The sequence below is a fragment of the Nerophis lumbriciformis genome, linkage group LG31 (genome assembly GCF_033978685.3).
Source record: "Nerophis lumbriciformis linkage group LG31, RoL_Nlum_v2.1, whole genome shotgun sequence".
NCBI lineage: Eukaryota > Metazoa > Chordata > Actinopteri > Syngnathiformes > Syngnathidae > Nerophis > Nerophis lumbriciformis.
This window is the reverse complement of record NC_084578.2, coordinates 4,905,122-4,922,500: the sequence shown is the minus strand read 5'-3', so window position 1 is coordinate 4,922,500 and position 17,379 is coordinate 4,905,122. Positions and strand designations below refer to the sequence as shown.

The window sequence follows — 17,379 nt, the reverse complement described above, 5'->3', positions numbered from 1 at the left end:
CTGATTATTTTCATATTTCCAGTGATGTGTTGCTCTGATTAGTTCAGCACACAGCAGGATTACACAAACACTACATCGTCAATTTCCATTAAACCTAATGAAGGTGGCAATTGCAGGCGGAGGACACGTTCAAATTGGGTGCAAAGACGGGAGAAATATGGATAGAGTCATTTTTGACGGCTCCACATCCTAACCCCTAAATAAAATAGTTGTGCCCAATCTGTGTCCCTTTTTCCATTTGACAGAACCCACAAATGGAGGGACAAATAGAAATGCATTGGTGGAGTTTAATTTGTTCTTTAACTCAAAATGCTTATCAACTATCTCATATCCATCTTACACATTGACAGGAATTTAAAAACCAGCACAATGTTACCATGCGACAAGCTTTTTATTTTGAAAAATGTGTGTCCATTGTCCAACAAGGACTTGTGAAGTGAATTATATTTATATAGCGCTTTTCTCTAGTGACCCAAAGTGCTTTTACATAGTGAAACCCAATATCTAAGTTACATTTAAACCAGTGTGGGTGGCACTGGGAGCAGGTGGGTAATGTGTCTTGCCCAAGCGGGAATCAAACCTGGAACCCTCAAGTTGCCGGCACGGCCACTCCACTGCAAAAACTGAAATCTAAGTAAAATGAAATATCTCAAATAAGGGTGATATTTGCTTATTTTCTGTCTGATAAGATCATTCTTCTCACTAAGTAGATTTTATGTTAGAGTGTTTTACTTGTTTTAAGTGTTTTGGTCCGAAATGATCTCAGTAAGATATTCCAGCTTGTTGCTGAGATGTGATGACCTATATTGAGTAAAACATGCTTGAAACTAGAATATCAACTGATGCAAAGTTGTGTCATTAACTCTAAAGGCTTTAGTGGCCACATGCGTGGACAGCACCTTTTAGCTCTTGTTTCCAAAATTGTGTACACTACTGAATTGGGGTCTTATGGCCACTTATGTGGACACTTATACTGCCATCTGGTGGTGTCAGAAGAGTATAACATACAATGGAATTTGGGGAAAAAAAGTGTAAAAATAAGAATTAGCTTGTCACTAAACATGGAGTACACATTTGTGTACTTATGGACTAAGTACATCATATAAAAAGATGATGCTTAGTTTTTATTCTAATTAGGGTCCAATAAGCCCAAATAGCAAAGAGAAACGGCCCTCGCAAAAATGTCTAATGATCTACTGCTAACGATGGATTCTGATGTGTCATCTATGTTGCTGCTTCTTCATCTTAGCGCTGCTTTCGATACCGTCGATCATAATATTTTATTAGAGCGTATCAAAACACGTATTGGTATGTCAGACTTAGCTTTGTCGTGGTTTAACTCTTATCTTACTGACAGGATGCAATGCGTCTCCCATAATAATGTGACCTCGGACTATGTTAAGGTAACGTGCGGAGTTCCTCAGGGTTCGGTTCTTGGCCCTGCACTCTTCAGCATTTACATGCTGCCGCTAGGCGACATCATACGCAAATACGGTGTTAGCTTTCATTGTTATGCTGATGACACCCAACTCTACATGCCCCTAAAGCTGACCAACACGCCGGATTGTAGTCAGCTGGAGGCGTGTCTTAATGAAATTAAACAATGGATGTCCGCTAACTTCTTGCAACTCAACGCCAAGAAAACGGAAATGCTGATTATCGGTCCTGCTAAACACCGACATTTATTTGATAATACCACCTTAACATTTGACAACCAAACAATTACACAAGGCGAATCAGTAAAGAATCTGGGTATTATCTTCCACCCAACTCTCTCCTTTGAGTCACACATTAAGAGTGTTACTAAAACGGCCTTCTTTCATCTCCGTAATATCGCTAAAATTCGTTCTATTTTATCCACTAGCGACGCTGAGATCATTATTCATGCGTTCGTTACGTCTCGTCTCGACTACTGTAACGTATTATTTTCGGGTCTCCCTATGTCTAGCATTAAAAGACTACAATTGGTACAAAATGCGGCTGCTAGACTTTTGACAAGAACAAGAAAGTTTGATCATATTACGCCTATACTGTATATACCTTATATACATATATACATATATATATATATATATATACCTATACTGGCTCACCTGCACTGGCTTCCTGTGCACTTAAGATGTGACTTTAAGGTTTTACTACTTACGTATAAAATACTACACGGTCTAGCTCCGTCCTATCTTGTCGATTGTATTGTACCATATGTCCCGGCAAGAAATCTGCGTTCAAAGAACTCCGGCTTATTAGTGATTCCCAGAGCCCAAAAAAAGTCTGCGGGCTATAGAGCGTTTTCTATTGGGGCTCCAGTACTATGGAATGCCCTCCCGGTAACAATTAGAGATGCTACCTCAGTAGAAGCATTTAAGTCCCATCTTAAAACTCATTTGTATACTCTAGCCTTTAAATAGACCCCCCTTTTAGACCAGTTGATCTGCCGTTTATTTTCTTTTCTCCTCTGCTCCCCTCTTCCTTGTGGAGGGGGGGGGGGGGGGGGGGGGGCACAGGTCCGGTGGCCATGGATGAAGTGCTGGCTGTCCAGAGTCGGGACCCGGGGTGGACCGCTCGCCTGTGCATCGGCTGGGAACATCTCTACGCTGCTGACCCGTCTCCGCTCGGGATGGTGTCCTGCTGACCCCACTATGGACTGGACTCTTACTATTATGTTAGATCCACTATGGACTGGACTCTCACAATATTATGTCAGACCCACTCGACATCCATTGCTTTCGGTCTCCCCTAGAGGGGGGGGGGGGGGGTTACCCACATATGCGGTCCTCTCCAAGGTTTCTCATAGTCATTCACATCGACGTCCCACTGGGGTGAGTTTTTCCTTGCCCTTATGTGGGCTTTGTACCGAGGATGTCGTTGTGGTTTGTGCAGCCCTTTGAGACACTTGTGATTTAGGGCTATATAAATAAACATTGATTGATTGATTGAGAAAAAAAAAAAAAATCATGTAAACAAACAGCTTGAGCCTTAAGATTAACACTCACAAGTATAAAATTAACTTCTTACTTCAAGCATGAAAAAAATATATCATTATGTCAAGATAATGGCACTAGCATTTACTTAATTTAAGAATATTTTTCAACATATTGAGCAAAAAGGTCTCTTTTTTTTTTCTACCAAGAAAAGTGCACTTGTTATTAGTGAGAATATACTTCTTTTAAGCTATTTTTGGGTTCATTGAGGTTAGCTAATTTTACTTGTTTTGGAAAGTCTTGACAAGCTGAATTTTCTTGTTCTATTGGCAGATAATTTTGATTAGTTCAAATAAAATACCCCTCATTTTTGTATTTTCTTTTCTTGTTTTTGAACACTGACTTTTTGCAGCGTACCAACCGAGCTATGCCGCCACTTGTAGCGTATATGCCAAGTTTCAACATGCGATGACGAAGGCGTCTGCAGACGGAGGACACGGCAGTGTGTGATTTACCAGTGGACGCCCCTATAGCTCCAATGAGGACAGTGGCAATTTCTGAACAGAATCGCAAGATGGATCACATCATGCTGAAAAGGAAAATTTAATTGAATTTGAGAGCACCCAGTATTGACGAATAGAACAGACAAGTCATTGTATTGTCTGCTCGCGGAAAACAAACATCCTAATCTACGATTTGACTCCCCCGAGTGGCCTTGACACTGTGAAAACAGGACCAGGCTGTTCTGAAAACACCTCCGAGGACACCTCAATGATGGACGCTTGATGACCTCAATGATGCACTTGTTATTAGTGAGAATATACTTATATTGAGGTATTTTTGGGTTCATTGAGGTTAGCTAATTTTACTTGTTTTGGAAAGTCTTGACAAGCTGAATTTTCTTGTTCTATTGGCAGATAATTTTGATTAGTTCAAATAAAATACCCCTCATTTTTGTATTTTCTTTTCTTGTTTTTGAACACTGACTTTTTGCAGTGTACCAACCGAGCTATGCCACCACTTGTAGCGTATATACCAAGTTTCAACATGCGATGACGAAGACGTCTGCAGACGGAGGACACGGCAGTGTGTGATTTACCAGTGGACGCCCCTATAGGTCCAATGAGGACAGTGGCAATTTCTGAACAGAATCGCAAGATGGATCACATCATGCTGAAAAGGAAAATTGAATTGAATTTGAGAGCACCCAGTATTGACGAATAGAACAGACAAGTCATTGTATTGTCTGCTCGCGGAAAACAAACATCCTAATCTACGATTTGACTCCCCCGAGTGGCCTTGACACTGTGAAAACAGGACCAGGCTGTTCTGAAAACACCTCCGAGGACACCTCAATGACGGATGCTTGATGACCTCAATGATGCACTTGTTATTAGTGAGAATATACTTATATTGAGGTATTTTTGGGTTCATTGAGGTTAGCTAATTTTACTGGTTTTGGAAAGTCTTGACAAGCTGGATTTTCTTGTTCTATTGGCAGATAATTTTGATTAGTTCAAATAAAATACCCCTCATTTTTGTATTTTCTTTTCTTGTTTTTGAACACTGACTTTTTGCAGCGTACCAACCGAGCTATGCCGCCACTTGTAGCGTATATGCCGAGTTTCAACATGCGATGACGAAGACGTCTGCAGACGGAGGACACGGCAGTGTGTGATTTACCAGTGGACGCCCCTATAGCTCCAATGAGGACAGTGGCAATTTCTGAACAGAATCGCAAGATGGATCACATCATGTTGAAAAGGAAAATTGAATTGAATTTGAGAGCACCCAGTATTGACAAATAGAACAGACAAGTCATTGTATTGTCTGCTCGCGGAAAACAAACATCCTAATCTACGATTTGACTCCCCCGAGTGACCTTGACACTGTGAAAACAGGACCAGGCTGTTCTGAAAACACCTCCGAGGACACCTCAATGATGGACGCTTGATGACCTCAATGCACTTGTTATTAGTGAGAATATACTTATATTGAGGTATTTTTGGGTTCATTGAGGTTAGCTAATTTTACTTGTTTTGCAAAGTCTTGACAAGCTGAATTTTCTTGTTCTATTGGCAGATAATTTTGCTTAGTTCAAATAAAATACCCCTCATTTTTGTATTGTCTTTTCTTGTTTTTGAACACTGACTTTTTGCAGTGTACCGACCGAGCTATGCCGCCACTTGTAGCGTATATGCCGAGTTTCAACATGCGACGACGAAGACGTCTGCAGACGGAGGAAACGGCAGTGTGTGATTTACCGGTGGACGCCCCTATAGCTCCAATGAGGACAGTGGCAATTTCTGAACAGAATCGCAAGATGGATCACATCATGCTGAAAAGGAAAATTTAATTGAATTTGAGAGCACCCAGTATTGACGAATAGAACAGACAAGTCATTGTATTGTCTGCTCGCGGAAAACAAACATCCTAATCTACGATTTGACTCCCCCGAATGGCCTTGACACTGTGAAAACAGGACCAGGCTGTTCTGAAAACACCTCCGAGGACACCTCAATGATGGACGCTTGATGACCTCAATGATGCACTTGTTATTAGTGAGAATATACTTATATTGAGGTATTTTTGGGTTCATTGAGGTTAGCTAATTTTAATTGTTTTGGAAAGTCTTGACAAGCCGAATTTTCTTGTTCTATTGGCAGATAATTTTGATTAGTTCAAATAAAATACCCCTCATTTTTGTATTTTCTTTTCTTGTTTTTGAACACTGAACACTGACTTTTTGCAGTGTACTAACCGAGCTATGCCGCCACTTGTAGCGTATATGCCGAGTTTCAACATGCGATGACGAAGACGTCTGCAGACGGAGGACACGGCACTGTGTGATTTACCAGTGGACGCCCCTATAGCTCCAATGAGGACAGTGGCAATTTCTGAACAGAATCGCAAGATGGATCACATCATGCTGAAAAGGAAAATTTAATTGAATTTGAGAGCACCCAGTATTGACGAATAGAACAGACAAGTCATTGTATTGTCTGCTCGCGGAAAACAAACATCCTAATCTACGATTTGACTCCCCCGAGTGGCCTTGACACTGTGAAAACAGGACCAGGCTGTTCTGAAAACACCTCCGAGGACACCTCAATGATGGACGCTTGATGACCTCAATGATGCACTTGTTATTAGTGAGAATATACTTATATTGAGGTATTTTTGGGTTCATTGAGGTTAGCTAATTGTACTTGTTTTGGAAAGTCTTGACAAGCCGAATTTTCTTGTTCTATTGGCAGATAATTTTGATTAGTTCAAATAAAATACCCCTCATTTTTGTATTTTCTTTTCTTGTTTTTGAACACGGACTTTTTGCAGTGTACTAACCGAGCTTGTAGCATATATGCCAAGTTTCAACATGCGACGACGAAGACGTCTGCAGACGGAGGACACGGCAGTGTGTGATTTACCAGTGGACGCCCCTATAGCTCCAATGAGGACAGAGGGCACGGCCATGACCAAACAACCGAAGGCAGCGAGGAAGGAGAGGACCTGGGCGTAGGTAGCTGAAGAGGCAGAAAGAACCCGTTGAAAATAGACCTGCCAGGGAATCCCCCCCAACATCTAGAAACAGAAACGGCATTGTGAATACAGACAGCAAGCCAACGTACTCTGCAACCATCTCCAACTCTACAATTATCGACTAAAATCATAGAAATTCTTGATGATGTAACTGAATGTGCAATAGCTTCCTCCCCTCCTCCCTTATGTCAAACCAATAAACACGCTGACACATAAACTGGTTCACAGTGATGGATCTGCGGATGACAGCTGCGACTTACCAGCAAGCAGAAATTGTCCGCCCAGAGCCATTTATCTGCGGGATCAATCTTCCCCAGCCAGGGTGACTGGTGGATTGCCTCCTTGGCTGTCACCGTGATGTCTGACACGGCAGGATTGGACAAGGCAAACGGCACGCTGATCCACTGGTGGTTAGAGAGGGTACAGAACCAAGACATTACCGCCGATAATCCGTAGCTACTATGTCTCATGTGTGTTTTTGGTAGTAAAACTCACCAAACCCAGGAAGATGCAGAAGAGTTGAACTACATCTGTGTAGGCAACTGAGTAGAGTCCTCCCACAAGGGTGTAGAAGATGGCAATCAGGGCTGAGATCAACACTGACATGTTGATGTTTATGTCCACAATCACACTCAGAGTGGCTCCTGTAGGACCAGTAAGGAAAACAACAGTTGATAGATGGATAGATAGATAGATAGATAGATAGATAGATAGATAGATAGATGGATAGATAGATAGATAGATAGATAGTAGAGATGCGCGGATAGGCAATTATTTCATCCGCAATCGCATCACAAAAGTCGTCAACCATCCGCATCCACCCGAACTAACATTTAATCAAAGCCGCAGCCGCCCGCACCCGCCCGCACCCGCCCGTTGTTGTACAGGTAAAAGCCAGTAAATTAGAATATTTTGAAAAACTTGATTTATTTCAGTAATTGCATTCAAAAGGTGTAACTTGTGCATTATATTTATTCATTGCACACAGACTGATGCATTCAAATGTTTATTTCATTTAATTTTGATGATTTGAAGTGGCAACAAATGAAAATCCAAAATTCCGTGTGTCACAAAATTAGAATATTACTTAAGGCTAATACAAAAAAGGGATTTTTAGAAATGTTGGCCAACTGAAAAGTATGAAAATGAAAAATATGAGCATGTACAATACTCAATACTTGGTTGGAGCTCCTTTTGCCTCAATTACTGCGTTAATGCGGCGTGGCATGGAGTCGATGAGTTTCTGGCACTGCTCAGGTGTTATGAGAGCCCAGGTTGCTCTGATAGTGGCCTTCAACTCTTCTGCGTTTTTGGGTCTGGCATTCTGCATCTTCCTTTTCACAATACCCCACAGATTTTCTATGGGGCTAAGGTCAGGGGAGTTGGCGGGCCAATTTAGAACAGAAATACCATGGTCCGTAAACCAGGCACGGGTAGATTTTGCGCTGTGTGCAGGCGCCAAGTCCTGTTGGAACTTGAAATCTCCATCTCCATAGAGCAGGTCAGCAGCAGGAAGCATGAAGTGCTCTAAAACTTGCTGGTAGACGGCTGCGTTGACCCTGGATCTCAGGAAACAGAGTGGACCGACACCAGCAGATGACATGGCACCCCAAACCATCACTGATGGTGGAAACTTTACACTAGACTTCAGGCAACGTGGATCCTGTGCCTCTCCTGTCTTCCTCCAGACTCTGGGACCTCGATTTCCAAAGGAAATGCAAAATTTGCTTTCGTCAGAAAACATGACTTTGGACCACTCAGCAGCAGTCCAGCTGGTGTCGGTCCACTCTGTTTCCTGAGATCCAGGGTCAACGCAGCCGTCTACCAGCAAGTTTTAGAGCACTTCATGCTTCCTGCTGCTGACCTGCTCTATGGAGATGGAGATTTCAAGTTCCAACAGGACTTGGCGCCTGCACACAGCGCAAAATCTACCCGTGCCTGGTTTACGGACCATGGTATTTCTGTTCTAAATTGGCCCGCCAACTCCCCTGACCTTAGCCCCATAGAAAATCTGTGGGGTATTGTGAAAAGGAAGATGCAGAATGCCAGACCCAAAAACGCAGAAGAGTTGAAGGCCACTATCAGAGCAACCTGGGCTCTCATAACACCTGAGCAGTGCCAGAAACTCATCGACTCCATGCCACGCCGCATTAACGCAGTAATTGAGGCAAAAGGAGCTCCAACCAAGTATTGAGTATTGTACATGCTCATATTTTTCATTTTCATACTTTTCAGTTGGCCAACATTTCTAAAAATCCCTTTTTTGTATTAGCCTTAAGTAATATTCTAATTTTGTGACACACGGAATTTTGGATTTTCAATTGTTGCCACTTCAAATCATCAAAATTAAATGAAATAAACATTTGAATGCATCAGTCTGTGTGCAATGAATAAATATAATGTACAAGTTACACCTTTTGAATGCAATTACTGAAATAAATCAAGTTTTTCAAAATATTCTAATTTACTGGCTTTTACCTGTATATCTAATATAGACGATGCAAGGCATTAGTGAGGTTATAAAGCTTTTGCCTGTTAAAGAAAGGAGACTGATCCAATGTAGCAGAGACATTCAATGCGTGCCACGCTGTCACGGCCCAGACGCACACCAGTGCGCAATCATCTGGGAGCCGCGCTGAGCACACCTCCAAGCGCATGGAGGTGCGATGTCCCTCGCACCCGCGGCGGCTCCACCCGGGCTCGCGCCCGAGGCTTCAGCACGCACCGCGGCGGCCATCCTACTCGTCGCGGCCTAGCCCTCGCGGCTCTCGCTGCCTGGCGACGGCCGGGTATGGGCCCGACGCTCCAGCGCCATCCATTTTCAGGGCTAGTTGATTCGGCAGGTGGGTTGTTACACACTCCTTAGCGGGTTCCGACTTCCATGGCCACCGTCCTGCTGTCTATATCAACCAACACCTTTTCTGGGGTCTGATGAGCGTCGGCATCGGGCGCCTTAACCCGGAGTTCGGTTCATCCCGCAGCGCCAGTTCTGCTTACCAAAAGTGGCCCACTCGGCTCAACAGGGTGAGCCCCACCCCTTTTGTGAGCGCACTGCGCGCGGAGTGACCCCTGTTACGCACCCCCGGCAACTGGGGGTGGTGGGCAGGTAAGCTGTGCGGGCAGAGCGCGCGGAGTGACCCCTGTTACGAGCCCCCGGCCACGGGGGTGGCGGGCAGGTAAGCTGCTTACCTGCTGCGCGTGACGCCGGCCGCGGCGAAGGCGGACGAGGCGGGGTGTCGGTGCGGTGGTGACCCTGGACGTGCGTCGGGCCCTTCTCGCGGATCGCCTCAGCTACGGCTCCCGGTGGGGCCCTCTCGGGGGAAGGGGCCTCGGTCCCGGACCCCGGCGAGGCGTCCCTTCTCCGCTCCGTAAAAGTGTCCATCTCTTTTTTTTTTCTTCTTCTGTTGTGGCATATGCTGCAGGTGCCTGCTCGTTTTTCGTATGTGGGTAACAACATTTAACTATGTTTATATATTTCCGAATTGGTTCAACTGCCACCCGCCTGAATCTATTTAAAATCAAATTTTTTTAAATTTCAACCGCCCGACCCGACCCGCGGATAAAATCTAATTTTTTTAAATTTCAACCGCCCGATTGTGTCCGCAAACCGCGCATCTCTAATAGATAGATAGATAGATAGATAGATAGTAGAGATGCGCGGTTTGCGGATACAACCGCGGAGTCCGCGGATTATCCGCGGGTCGAGCGGTTGAAATAAAAAAAAATTAGATTTTATCCGCGGGTCGGGTCGGGCGGTTGAAATAAAAAAAAATTAGATTTTAAATAGATTCAGGCGGGTGGCAGTTAAACCAATTCGGAAATATATATACATAGTTAAATGTTGTTACCCACATACGAAAAACGAGCAGGCACCTGCAGCATGCCACAACAGAAGAAGAAAAAAAAAAGAGATGGCAACGCCGGCAGCAAACGTGGTACGCGACAAACTAAAAAAGGGAATACTAAAGACCAGGGAAAAAAAGGCCAGAAAAGTTCAGCGTGGACTCGTTTTTATGAGGTTGTAAATCAGGATGATAGTAATGCTGGCTACGTGATTTGCAAGAGCTGCGACGCTGTTTATGTCTACGACAGTCACAAAACCGGGACATCTAACATGGTGCATCACATTTGTGCAAAACCCCGAACCTCCACAAACACCCTGAGCATGAGGAGTGTCGTCAGCCGTGATCCCAGAAGAATGCCACAGGATGTTAAAACAAGATAAAACGCAGCTGCCTGCAGCAGTTTGAGTGGCGCGAGCGCGCTTGGAGGTGCGCTCAGCGCGCGGCTCCCAAATCATTGCGCACTGGTGTGCGTCTGGGCCGTGACAGCGTGGCGCGCATTGAATGTCTCTGCTGCATTGGATCAGTCTCCTTTCTTTAACAGGCAAAAGCTTTATAACCTCACTAATGCCTTGCATCGTCTATATTAGATATATAACAACGGGCGGGTGCGGGCGGCTGCGGGCGGCTGCGGGCGGGTGCAGTTTTGATTAAATGTTAGTTCGGGTGGATGCGGATGGTTGACGACTTTTGTGATGCGGTTGTGGATGAAATAATTGCCTATCCGCGCATCTCTAATAGATAGATAGATAGATAGATAGGATAGGACTTTATTTTCATTGCACAAGTACAACGAAATGATGTTTTCAGCACAAACTCGTTCAAGATTAGACAAACAAACAGTGTACAGGGTTACAGAACAGCAACGCTGATGGGTCACTAAAGGCGGCCCGTAAAAGATAAGAAAAAGGTAAACGCTGGGGAAGAAGATGAGTAAAAAAATACAATGTAGACTGGTGTCCTAAGGGGGTCTAGTCTGGAGTGGGAAAAAACCTCCATGCCATGTACACATAAACACGTTACATTTAATCACGACAACTCGCGACAGAGGGGCGGGGAGTCGGGACCCTGGAGGTCGACTGCTGCTATGAAGCGCTGCCAGCCGTCCATCACCCCGAAGGGGAATCAAGCGGTGGTGAAGGTGTGGGGTGGGAAAGGGGGTGTGTGCGTGCGTGCCCAAATGTCTTGGGTGTGACGACGTAATTTTTTTTATAGACTGAGGCCGATATGCAAAAGTTCGACTCCAGGTGTCGTTGAGGAGGGAGAGAGGTCAAAAGCGTCCATCATTGAGGTGTCCTCGGGGGTGTTTTCAGAACAGCCTGGTCCTGTTTTCACAGTGTCAAGGCCATTCGAGGGAGTCAAATCGTAGATTAGGATAGTTTGTTTTCCGCGAGCAGACAATACAATGACTTGTCTGTTCTATTCGTCAATACTGGGTGCTCTCAAATTCAATTAAATTTTCCTTTTCAGCAAGCTTCTCCATGATGTGATCCATCTTGCGATTCTGTACAGAAATCGCCACAGTCTGGGTTCCTGCCCAAACCATCCATTGCGACGAACAACCTTTGGGCTCCTTGAGTGGCTGCCATCGTCTTACGAATTTGACGATACACCAGAGCAATGCTAAATAGATAGATGGATAGGTATGGTCGAGGTTACTGCGGTTTATTCATTATACAGTGCTCAGTACCGGGATAGAGCTGGATATATGTTAAGTCAGGAAAAAAACACAGAGGCTATTTCATCCCTACAAGCCTGTTTCGCAGGTTTCCCTGCTCTTTAGGGGATTGTATTGAAGTGTCTGTGGTTGTTACATATACATAAAGTACATTACATGGGGGTGTGGTCGTTGTTACACAGTAGTGCCTTGCTTCTGTGCCGGCATGATGAGACGAGCTCGTTGCGTTTGTTTAAAGTGGACATGCTGGGATTGTATATAATAAAACATTTTTATTTCAGGCAAAGGTTACATCTTTTAGCTGCACTGTTGTATGGTGAGCAAGATGCGACAATTTGCCACGTAATGGCGTGATCAATTTTATTGTCTTTAAGAGTTCATATGTATTTGCTCGGCTCTGTAGAGTTCCTGAGTTGGGGGCTAGGAAGTGATGGTGTGTGATTGTTATAACAGGTTTTAAAGGTGTTTTCTGTGAGTCCAATGTATGTCTCTGTGTTTGAGTTGTCCTTGCGGGTGATGCTGGCTTGGTAAACAACAGTTTCCGTTGTTAAGCCTTTGTCTGCAATTGCAGCTATCTGTGGAGTTGGAGTTGTTAGCGGTTGCTTGTCTGTGAGTGCTCAGAATCTTTTTGTTGTGTGAGTCAATGGTTTGTTTGATATTAATCATGCAGCTGTAGCTAAGTTTCAAGGTTAAGTATATTCCTGAGTACATGTTTTTTTGGGGAAGTGCCTGTCAATGAGTGCAAGAAATTTGTGTCCAATGTTCGTGCTGACGTTTTTGCTGAATGGGGGGTTGTACCAAAGTATGTTGTCCCGATTCCTGGTTTTTCTTGTTTTAGTTGCTGGTTGGTTGTATTGGAGGGTGAATTGGTATCCACTTTCGTTAAGTGCTTTCTGGTATGGCGATAGATAGATAGATAGATAGATAGATAGATAGATAGATAGATAGATAGATAGATAGATAGATAGATAGATAGATAGATAGTGTCATGACTTGGTCCTGGGTGTTTGCTTTTCCGGGATGCAACGGAAAGTTGGCACGGGCGAGACGGGAATGAAGGTACATGATTTATTTATATTTATCAAAAAAAAAGGAATAAACAAAAAGCGCGCACAGAGGCGGAGAATAAACTATGAAACCAAAAGACTATAGCAAAAAAGTACAAACAAAAAACACGCACAATGGCGGAGAACAAACTATGAAACCAAAAAGACTATAAACATGGAACAAAAACTTACTTGGCTTGGACAGAAATAGTTGCTTGAGGATTGGACATGAAAAGAATGGACAGAGAATAAATGTGGTGAGGTCGTCAGAAAGACAAACTGAAAAACACTGAACTTAAATACTACAGACATGATTAACGAAAACAGGTGCGTGACTCAAGACGTGAAACAGGTGCGTGACGTGACAGGTGAAAACTAATGGGTTGCTATGGTGACAATCAAGAGTGCACAATGAGTCCAAACGTGGAACAGGTGAAACTAATGGGGTAATCATGGAAACAAGACAAGGGAGTGAAAAGACAGAAACCAAAGAGTCCTATAACCAAACAAAACATGACTTAAAACAAAACATGATTACACAGACATGACAGATAGATAGATAGATAGATAGATAGATAGATAGATAGATAGATAGATAGATAGATAGATAGATAGATGGATAGATAGATAGATAGATTGATAGATAGAGTAGTAAGTGATGTAATCTGGCAATAGCATAACATGGTTTCCACTCATAATTTTTTTGCTTTGTTTTGAAACCAAATTAATTCTGACTTTAAAAGTTCAATTCAATGAGAAACTACCAACATGCGTTGTTATTAAATGCTTGTTTATTTAATTTTGAAGCAATTGTGTGTGGATGGAGTTGATATTGTACCACTTATTGTATATACAGTATATCACCAGTATGATCCATCCCAAATGTGGTTTTTGTATTTCTTTTTTGTTGTTGCTTTCTCTGCTTCCCAAGTTTAATAGGTTCACCTACTATGAGCAAATAAAATAGCCCCAGACCAGAAGATTTCTCCCATAATGGTGAGTATTAAGAGAAGACCTCCCCCGAACCCTATCATCTTTCCATAGAGTGGTTTCCACTCATAATTTCTTGCATTATTTTGAAACTGAATGTATTCTGACTGGCAAATTAAAATCAATAAGAAACTGCCAACACGGCAACAAAAGAGCCCATTTTATGTTTTGTTATTTATGTCCGTACTTTAAGAATAATTGGGTGTGAATGTAGTTCATATTGTAGCACTTGTTGTATACACCACCATAAAACCCCGAATGTGATTTTTGTGGTTCTTTTTTTTTTTTTGCTTTCCTGGTTTTCAATGTTTCCCAGTTTTGATTGTTCACCTACCGAGAGCAGATAAAATAGCAGACCAGAAGATTTGTTCCATGACAGGGGGACATCCCATCCTCTTTCCATAGAGCGGTTTCCACTCATAATTTCTTGCAAAATGTATTCTGAATTTAAAAGGTTAGCTTCGATCTATAAACTGGCAAGTTAAAATCAACGAGAAACTGCCAACACAGCAATAAGAGAGCATATTTTAATGTTTTGTTATTTATTTCTGTTCTTTAAAAGTAACGGTGCGTGAATATACTTTATATTGTACCACTTGTTGTACAGCATGACACCACCATGTCACCATCCCGAATGTGGTTTTTGCAGATTCGTTTTACTTTGTCTGCTACCCCAGTTTTGAAGGTTCACCTAATGAGAGCAGATAAATTAGCCGCAGACCAGGAGATTTCTATTTCCATAGAGCGGTTTCCACTCATAATTTTTTGCATTATTTTGAAACAAAACACATTCTACCTTAAAAGGTGAGCCTGGATCGAAGAATTGCCAACAGAGCAACAAGAGAACACATCTTTATGTTTTGTTATTTATGTCTGGTCTTTAAAAGTTATGGTGTGTGAATGGAGTTTATATTGTAGCACTTGTTGTACACACAGTATATCACCACCATGAATCCCCTAAATGGTTTTTTTTGCAGTTCTTTCTTTATTATTATGTCTCTGCTCTCCCAGGTTTAAAGGTTCACCTACCGAGAGCAGATAAAATAGCCGCAGATCATAAGATTTCACCCATGACAGGGGGTCGAAGAGAAGACTCCCACCACCCTCTTTCCATTGAGCGGTTTCCACTCATAATTTCTTGCAAGATTTTGAAACTAAATACAGTCTAACTTAAAAGGTGAGCCTCGATCCAAGAGTTGGTATGTTAGAATTAACGAGAAACGGCCAAGAGAGCAAAAGAGAACACATTTTTATGTTTCACCTACCAAGAGCATATACCTTAAGATTTCACCCATGACATGGGGCTGAAGAGAAGACCCCCACCACTCTCTTTCCATAGAGCGGTTTCCACTCATAATTTCTTGCAATATTTTGAAACTAAATACAGTCTAACTTAACCGAGGGCAGACAAAATAGCCGCAGACCATAAGATTCCTCCCCTGACATGGGGTTGAAGAGAAACCCCCCACCACCCTCTTTCCAGAGAGCGGTTTCCACTCATAATTTCTTGCATTATTTTGAAACTACTGTATATGTAATCTAACTTAAAAGGTGAGCCTCGATCCAAGACTTGGCATGTTAGAATTAATGAGAAATGGCCAAGAGAGCAAAAGAGAACACCATTTTTATGTTTCACCTACCGAGAGCAGACAAAATAGCCGCAGACCAGAAGATTTCTCCCATGACAGCGGGGATGAAGAGAAGACCCCCCATCCTCTTTCCGTAGAGCTGTTGGAAAGGATCCAGCATGGTGACGTAGCCCCGTGAACGCATGGGTTTGGCAAAGAAAAGACCTCCTGTAAGAAGTTTGAAATTCTATCAACAGGATTTACAAAATACTGTACCAACTGTTACTGTTACCAACCAATCTGGTTTTGACTCAGTTTTCATTGTCTTTACCACTTGTCCTCATTAGGGTCATGGAGACTATGCCATCTGACTTTGGGTGAGAGGTGGGGTACACTCTAGACCAGAGCTGGGCAAATATTTTGACTGGTACACATTTAGCTGTAAAAATCTGCTGTACAGTATGTGTGTTTGGTTCCCTTTTCTCCAGGAACACTAATACCAAAAGTCGCAATGTCCGATAGAGTTCTAAAAACGTTATGGCGGACCACCTAAAAAAACGGAATGGAATTTTACAGTTTTTTACTGAATGGGTCTGTTAGAATAACTGTTTATCACATAAACTTTGTGTTACATTGAGTATCCGGTGAGAAGCAAAAGCTGTCTTTGAAACCTACCAACAAGAGTAATAAGGCTAGTAAAACTCCACTGTGTAGGGGGAAGCAACAAGAAGTTGTTTCTAAAACTCCACTGTGTAGGGGGAAGGAACATGAAGTTGTTTCTAAAACTCCACTGTGTAGGGGGAAGCAACATGAAGTTGTTTCTAAAACTCCACTGTGTAGGGGGAAGCAACATGAAGTTGTTTCTAAAACTCCACTGTGTAGGGGGAAGCAACATGAAGTTGTTTCTGTGTTTCTTTCATGTATTGTAATCAACAGAAAGATATTGTTTTAACCCAAGACATGCACCTGGGGATAGGTTGATTGGCAACACTAAATGGTCCCTAGTGTGTGAATGTGAGTGTGAATGTTGTCTGTCTATCTGTGTTGGCCCTGCGATGAGGTGGCGACTTGTCCAGGGCGTACTCCGCCTTCCGCCCGATTGTAGCTGAGATAGACTCCAGCGCCACCCGCGACCCCAAAGGGAATAAGCGGTAGAAAATGGATGGATGGATGGAACTACAAAGCGGCGAGAAGGCAGAATCTGCCCAATTTCCAGACGACCTCTTTTTGAACTCTTTTACGACCTCTTTTTTGAACCGACCTTTTCTGTGAACTGTTTTACGACCTTTTCTGTGAACTGTATACGACCCCCGTCCCTTTGGAAGCAGCTGTTGACGTGTGGTCAGAGAAAGTCCAAATAAAAGGAGGAGGCATACAATCTTTCGCCAGAGCGTGCTGAGACACTGTGTGAGACACTGTACAAGGGTACAGTGTCCGGGCGTCTCTCCTCAAATTGAGCCAAATTGAATTCTGACTCTTGTTTAATTCTTTGCTTCTTGTCTTGTTTAATAGATGTCATCAGTGTTTGAACCTGACAGGGGCACCCAAAATGTACATGAAAATACAGAAAGTGGGATTCACAATATTAACTATGAACAATTAAACACTGAATATTAACAACAACTTTTACTTCTCGGACCAGCTCGTCCATAGTTGTGTATCTTTTACAATCAAGCAAAACATGACAAAAGTGTACAAACAGCAAAATATGAATGCCAAGTGTAATAAACACATACATTATGATATATTACATACTTGCCAACCCTCCCGGATTTTCCGGGAGACTCCCGAAAT

The 17,379-nt window shown here is 42.9% G+C and overlaps 1 protein-coding gene across 1 annotated transcript in view; it reads right to left on the bottom strand.

Moving 5' to 3' along the window:
• Window positions 1–17,379, bottom strand: part of LOC133574059 (high-affinity choline transporter 1-like) — a 48,342-nt gene that overhangs the window by 11,563 nt on the left and 19,400 nt on the right. The window contains exons 4-7 of the mRNA XM_061926083.1: window positions 15,658–15,813; window positions 6,957–7,105; window positions 6,722–6,865; window positions 6,350–6,503 (exon numbers count right to left, since the gene is read on the bottom strand). Coding sequence (XP_061782067.1) covers window positions 6,350–6,503; window positions 6,722–6,865; window positions 6,957–7,105; window positions 15,658–15,813 — 603 coding nt within the window. The remainder of the gene's footprint in view (window positions 1–6,349; window positions 6,504–6,721; window positions 6,866–6,956; window positions 7,106–15,657; window positions 15,814–17,379) is intronic.